Genomic DNA, 6,600 nt, shown 5'->3' with positions numbered 1-6,600 from the left:
AAGAACCCACACGGCCTTCGGTGAGTCTGTTCCCTTGGTTTTGAAAAATTCCATTTTACTGCCCAGAATCATTTTTGGTTCTGCCTGGACCTAATTTGCAGGGCCCCTGTGGAAAATGAAAATGTAGGGCCTCTTGTTAAAAAATTATTAAGAATTTCAAGGTGATGACATCAGAGCATTAAACCAAGTGCTGGGCCTTTGTGACCATCTAGGTGGCCTGCCGGGAAAGCTACCTCAGTGCTGCCTCTGCTGCCTCCCCCAAGACAGCAATGAAGTAAATTCATGGTGAAGTCATTAATCTGAGAATGTTCTGTAATACACTGACTTCAGCTCAGTTTTATAAGTTTGGCTAATATTCAATCATATAAATAGAGATCAGGACTCAATTTTACTTGCAAGGAATGGGTGTACCACAAAAACTTGGTTAAGTTCATTTCTCTGAAACAGAAAAAGTTTAAACACCTTTTATTTGAAGAAATACTGCTTCTAGACTTTCCTGAAGCCAGAATTGTTCTATAAAAGTATCACGGAATATTATACATGATTAAAAAACACAGTATGCTTCCTAATAACTTGAAATCTTTTTACAAATCACATTATTCATGATCATAAATATGTTCTGTCATCCCACCGATGATACACACATCAGGTAAGCAGCTAATTTGAACATATGTACAGAGTCTATGATAAAGATTTAAAGTTACCAAAAAGATTCAACTATAACATATTAAATTTTTTTTCAAAGAGTTTACCATAAACACTTAAAGAAAACAAAATTTATCTAAGCACTTGAATTATCTAAAAATAAGAAGAAAACCTCTCTTAGGGTAAGCAAAAACACATCTTCTTGGGAAGGTGAATAGGAATAGGAGGGTACTGATGACTCAGTGAGGTAATCCTTTAGCTGGTATTTAAAAATCTAATACACAACAAGAATATTTTCAAGAATACAGATTTTCGAAAGCAATTTTGAACTATGTCTTTAAACGATATCAGAACTTGGTGAAGGCCTTACAAATAATCATAGAACACAAGGTTAAGAAATTAACTTCCCTTGTGGTATGTTGAAATTGTAGCACATTCATGATTTTATTTTATTGAGAAGTTCCTGGTGTAAATTCAAAACTAACCATATTTTGTCAACATTTAAGCTTCTTAGCCATGCCAAGAAAACCAAATAAAGATGAAAATAAAAGGTCTTTAGATCTTTTTCTCCTGTCAAGAAAATAACCCAAAATATAGCAATCTTAAAGGTATGATGTATGATGAACGCTTTGAGGCTAGGCACAGAGAGAGCAGGCAATCTTCATTTTGTTTACTTATTTATTTATTTTCACCACCAACATTATTAGCCATGCCTTTCTGCTAATCGATTTTAGCAAGTCAAGGTGAAACACATGCAACATTTTCTGGCAAAAGTTTAATGTCAAACAATATGTGATCCATACTGTGTGTCATCCTTGGGGGTTTATTTGACTTTGTCACAATGACAGCCAACAGTGAGACTGAGAAGCCTGTACAAATAAAAAATAAGACTAATCAAATAGACATGGCATTTTAATCTCAAAGTGCAAAATCATCGAACTGAAAATGACGGCATTGAAAAATTCCAGTGGTTAAAAATGAATCAAAACTTCATTACGCAGGCAGTGGAAGTGTGTTGAAAGATTTACCAGGGGTGTCAAGTTTTAGACACTCAGAAAGGCACCATTCTAGCCATCTTGACTGGATAACATGTATATACTTATGTCCCTACGATATTCAAAAGATAATACTGTTTCAGTATAAAACAAACAAACAAGTAAGAAATCAAAACCAAACCAACCAAAATATCCCCAGCCTTTCTTTCTACTCTTGGCAGATAGTAAATGGTAACGATGAGTGTCCGTGTGCACACGGCTCGCTCACATGCTCACCAGCTTCTGCTGCACAAAGGTACTCAGGGTAGCTTGGAACGTTGGTGGCTAGGATTACCTTTATTAGTTTACAAATAAAAAAAGTTAAAAAGAAATACTGTGTTTAGGGTAAGATAACAATCTCATCTAATCAGAGGAGAGTGAAGAGGAGGCGCTGCCTTCTAGGTGCTGTGACTTCTCCTTTTCGTGATTCTTCTCCACCTTGGTCAACATCTTCCCCATTGTGCTGGAATTACTTGGGCGTTCTGCAGTGGCCATGGTGAACATTTGATGAACTGAAATTCCATCGGAATGCACGGGAAGATACAGCTGATCTTCAAAAACGTCGTCTCCAGGACCACCATCCTGGGGAAGTTCTTTCGGGTGCCTGCGAATGGGCTGCAGCCTGGGGCTGGGCCTCAGCTCAAGCTCTGTCATGCCATCGCCACTGAAATCGGTTTCCAGATGATTGGTCCCTTCGTGTCCCATCCATTTTTCAGTTTTTCTCCAGTGTTCAGAATTCAAACGATTAACTTCTGGAATGTCGTTGTTCCATTCAGGTTTACTCTCTGGACTTAATGTTGGTCGGTTCAAATGCAGGGTTCGAAGGTCGGCTGGCAAGGTCAAATGAGGTGTTTTCCCAACCGTATGCCTTGGGTCTTCATCTGAGTGAGCAGAGGCCATCTCCACTGACACAGAGCGCTCGGCAGAGACACCCAGGAACCCATCACTTTGAGCAGTTTGAGTCTTATTTGTTTTATTTTGCTCATAGTGACTCTTCAGCAGTGCAAATACTCTATCTACATCCTTCAAGTAATTAGTCCAGTCCACCAGACTAAGTCTGTAGTTTTGTCTGTACTCATAGATGTTTTCTTTCACACTGTGTAGCTCTTCTAGGCCTTGCCAGTTGATGTCTGCAGTGAGACGAGGCTGATTAACCTTCCCATCCATCCCATAACTGTCCTCTGTGAAAAGAGAGAAGAAAGTGAATCATTAGTGGAGAAAAGATTTTCTACTTATCTGGACAAGCAACTTACATTGTTTTTCCAGAGTTAATCAATGAAAAATATGACACTCAAAAGCATTTTCCCCTAGTCATTTGTTATCACAGAGTGGCCTTAGGTTACAAGTGATTAAACAACAGAAAATTGGGGGGGTGGGGGTGGGGAAGATCACATTCGTGAAAACATCTATGACTAAACATGGTGCTGAAAATGGCACTGTCCTTTCAGCCGGGGGATTTGGGCTTCACTCCTGGCCCCACTCAAATCAACTTTGCAATAAGAAGAGCATGTGAGTGAGTCCCTCTGAGTCTTGCTCCCTCATCTGTCAAGTGTAGAAATAATTGTATGATAAAATCATCACTACTTATAAGGTTGCTGGGTGAATGACAAATTTGAAAGTATTTGAATGTAATAGGCAATGCTTAGTATGATATTTTTATTTTATATTCCCTGACACTCAGTATAAATGCAAATCTGAATGCAATTGCAGAGTTCTTCAAATCAAATGCCCGGATTTATTTCTTTGATTGTTGTTTTTGCCCTGAAAGTTCTATGTCCTAGATAAATGTGTGCCTCAGATAACTGAATGGCTTTCTCATATGCAAAGAAGGCACCAGCTTTCTCTCTCTCAGATCTTTCTGCATCTCCAGGATGACTGTAGCCCTGCAGAAAACAACACTTGTTCTCTAGTTGTGCCTAAGTACCATTTGGAAAGAGGTGGCCTGGATGAGTGCAATGACCACCCATAAAGCCACACAGACCAGTAAGAAGAATAAGCAAAACTACACCAAACCCACAACCTCGGTGTAGCTAGAAGATAGAGAATCCTACAATCTTCAGATCACCTGTAAGTAAAAAATGTTAACACCAAATCCCAGCAGAGCTGAATGTCACGCTGTGGCCACAAGCCCTGGGAAAACAGTATGGAAGAGAGAAGAGGGAAGTGTCAATGGAGGCAAAGATTGATTGGAGGCCTTAGTGGAAAGAATGTCAAATCTTTTGCATAAAATATTGTAAAGATTCCTGGTGAGTCACAGCACTGACAATGAGAATGGGACCCCTAAGTCCCAGCCTTGTGCCTGTGCACGATTCAAGGTGGCAGTCTGGAAGGCATTGCTTCAGGCAGAAAAGGATACAAAGAAAGAGAGAAGGGAGAAACGCCCTTTGGAAACTGGGTGGTAAAACAAGGAGGAAGCAAAAGGTGGGAAATTTCAGGTCCTGCAAGAAAAAAAGAGATACGAAAAGTTGGAAGACACACAACCTCTCTCACTTTCACTCCCAAATAATAATAAAATAATAATAAAATAAAAAGGTAAAGAGAGAGTTACAGTCACAGAATTCTGTTAAACTAGGAGGCTTGTAAATACTATAAATCCATGAAATAAAAGCAACCTAAATCTATATCAAATTACTATAAAATAAAGAACAATGAGATACCATCTCATGCCAGTCAGAATGGTGATTACTAAAAAGTCAAGAAACAACAGATGCTGGCAAGGTTGTGGAGAAATAGGAAAGCTTTCACGCTGTTGGTGGGAGTGTAAATTAGTTCAACCACTGTGGAAGACAGTGTGGTGATTCCTCAAATATTTGGAACCAGAAATACCATTTGACCCAGCAATCCCATTACTGGGTGTACACTCAAAGGAATATAAATCATTCTGTTATAAAGACATATGCACACATATGTTCATTGCAGCACTGTTCACAATAGCAAAGACATGGAATCAACACAAATGCCCATCAATGATAGACTGGATAAAGAAAATGTGGTACATATACACGTTGGAATACTATGCAGCCATAAAAAGGAATGTGATCATTTCCTTGCAGGGACATGGATGAAGCTGGAAGCCATTATCTTCAGCAAACTAACAGAAGAACAAAAAACCAAACACTGCATGTTCTCACTTATACGTGGGAGCTGACCATTGAGAACACATGGACACATGAAGGGGAACTATATAACACTGGGGCCTGTTGTGGGCTTGTCGGGAGAAAGAGAGCATCAGGGAAAATAGCTAATGCATGCTGGGCTTAATACCTAGGTGATGGGTTGATAGGTGCAGCAAACCACCATGGTACACATTTACCTATGTAACATCCTGTACATGTATCCCAGAACTTAAAAAAATAAAATCAACAACAACAACAAAAATAAAGTGGAAAACAGGAATTTAAAAAACCATCTTGAGAAAATGCCTCTGGCGAAATAAAGTGCAGAAAACCACAACACACCAGTGCTGTGTGAATTAAATGTTCTAAATCAAGCATCTGAGGATGGAAAAGCATCTGAAATCAGAAATTAAAATATGAACCTAGCATCTCATGTCCAGTCCAGCTCTCCTTCAAGTATCAAGGCTATAGAGGAACAGTTTGAAACACATAAGAACGCAGGGGGTACTGTGCACATCAGCTTTTCTTCAGCAATCTTCCAGAGGATGTGACTCGTTCGTCCAAGAAATCACTAGGGAAACTGAAGCAAAAATATAGAGGGTGCACATTTAATAGATTTATCAGATCTATAAAAATAAAGGTAAAAGAAGAGTGAAAAAATAATATATGCATTTTATAGGACACGCTAGAAATAATGCAACTAAAAATGTGAGAGGGAGCACAGACCAAAGAAAATAAACTCATTGAGTATGATTCAGGTAATAGTTGGGAGTGAAAGAAGGCCACTAAAAACTGAATAATGAGATAATGAAAGGTTAAATAAGATAACAGGAATTCAGTCCAGGCACGGTGCCTCATTCCTCTAATCCCAGTACTTTGGGGAGGCCGAGGCGGGTGAATCACGTGAGGTCAGGAGTTCGAGACCAGCCTCGCCAACATGGTGAAAACCCATCTCTATTAAAAATACCAACCAACCAATAAATAAATAAATAAATAAATAAATAAATAAATAAATAAATAAAAGAAAAAATACAAAACACGGATTAAGGGCATTAACAATGTATAAGTACAAAGATAATTACCAAAATGCAAACCTTACTAAGTTCTGAAGGAAAAAGAAAAGAGCAACTATCTTGATAAAGAAGAAACTATAGAAGATGCAACAAGAAATATATAGAAACACAATAGGTGATATCAGTCCGAGGCAGATCAAATACAGCAAGAATAAATAAGAATATGTATTGGAATATTACTGGAACCATCAAGTGGAGCTTTTGGTGTGCTCCCTTGTGGTAGCCACTGGGGCTCATAAAATGAGCGGGCATGGGGGGTGGTGTTGCAGCCATGTAGAGACGGGCTAAGCCTAGACCTATTCCTCTTGCACTCTCAGACATATAATGCCAAAAAGAGAGCCAGGGACTGCAGATGTCTATGGGCCAGATTCCCCTGGGGTAGGCACCCCGCACATAGCTGGTAAGTGGATTACATGGGAGCAACCAATGCCAGTAGCCCTGAGGGGCTAGACCAGGGTCCTAACAGAAGTAGACATTTACCCCAGGCTGGGTTTTGTAGACCCAGTGGTAGACGCAAATGCTTAAAATATTATTACAGGATAGGAACAGAAAACATTGTACTAATTTGGACCACCAAGTTATATTTCTTCAGATCAAAGGACACATTTTATAGCCCACCATATCCAAAAGTGAGCAAAGATAGTTCACATCAAATGGACGTATAATGGTGCACATTATCCTTAGAGTAACAATTGTATAAGAATAGGAAGGAATGGGCAGTTAAAACATTTG

The 6,600-nt window shown here is 39.1% G+C and overlaps 1 protein-coding gene across 6 annotated transcripts in view; it reads right to left on the bottom strand.

The window, feature by feature from the left end:
• Positions 1-449: 449 nt before the first annotated feature.
• The window catches only part of SULF1 (sulfatase 1), a 195,007-nt gene continuing 188,856 nt past the window's right edge, over positions 450-6,600 (bottom strand). For 5 of the 6 annotated variants that reach the window (XR_003120772.1, XR_003120771.1, XM_025393779.1 and 2 more), the window contains one exon: positions 1,306-2,860. Coding sequence is in view for 4 of the 6 variants with exons in the window: in XM_025393779.1 (XP_025249564.1) it covers positions 2,830-2,860 (31 nt within the window). In the remaining 2 variants the exon portion in view is untranslated. Of the gene's footprint in view, positions 2,861-6,600 lie in introns of all 6 variants that reach the window. The other variant, XM_025393776.1, reaches the window with a different exon arrangement.

Source organism: Theropithecus gelada, chromosome 8 (assembly GCF_003255815.1).
Source record: "Theropithecus gelada isolate Dixy chromosome 8, Tgel_1.0, whole genome shotgun sequence".
Taxonomy (NCBI): domain Eukaryota; kingdom Metazoa; phylum Chordata; class Mammalia; order Primates; family Cercopithecidae; genus Theropithecus; species Theropithecus gelada.
Note: the sequence above shows the minus strand (reverse complement) of the source record. Positions and strands in the feature narration are given on the sequence as shown.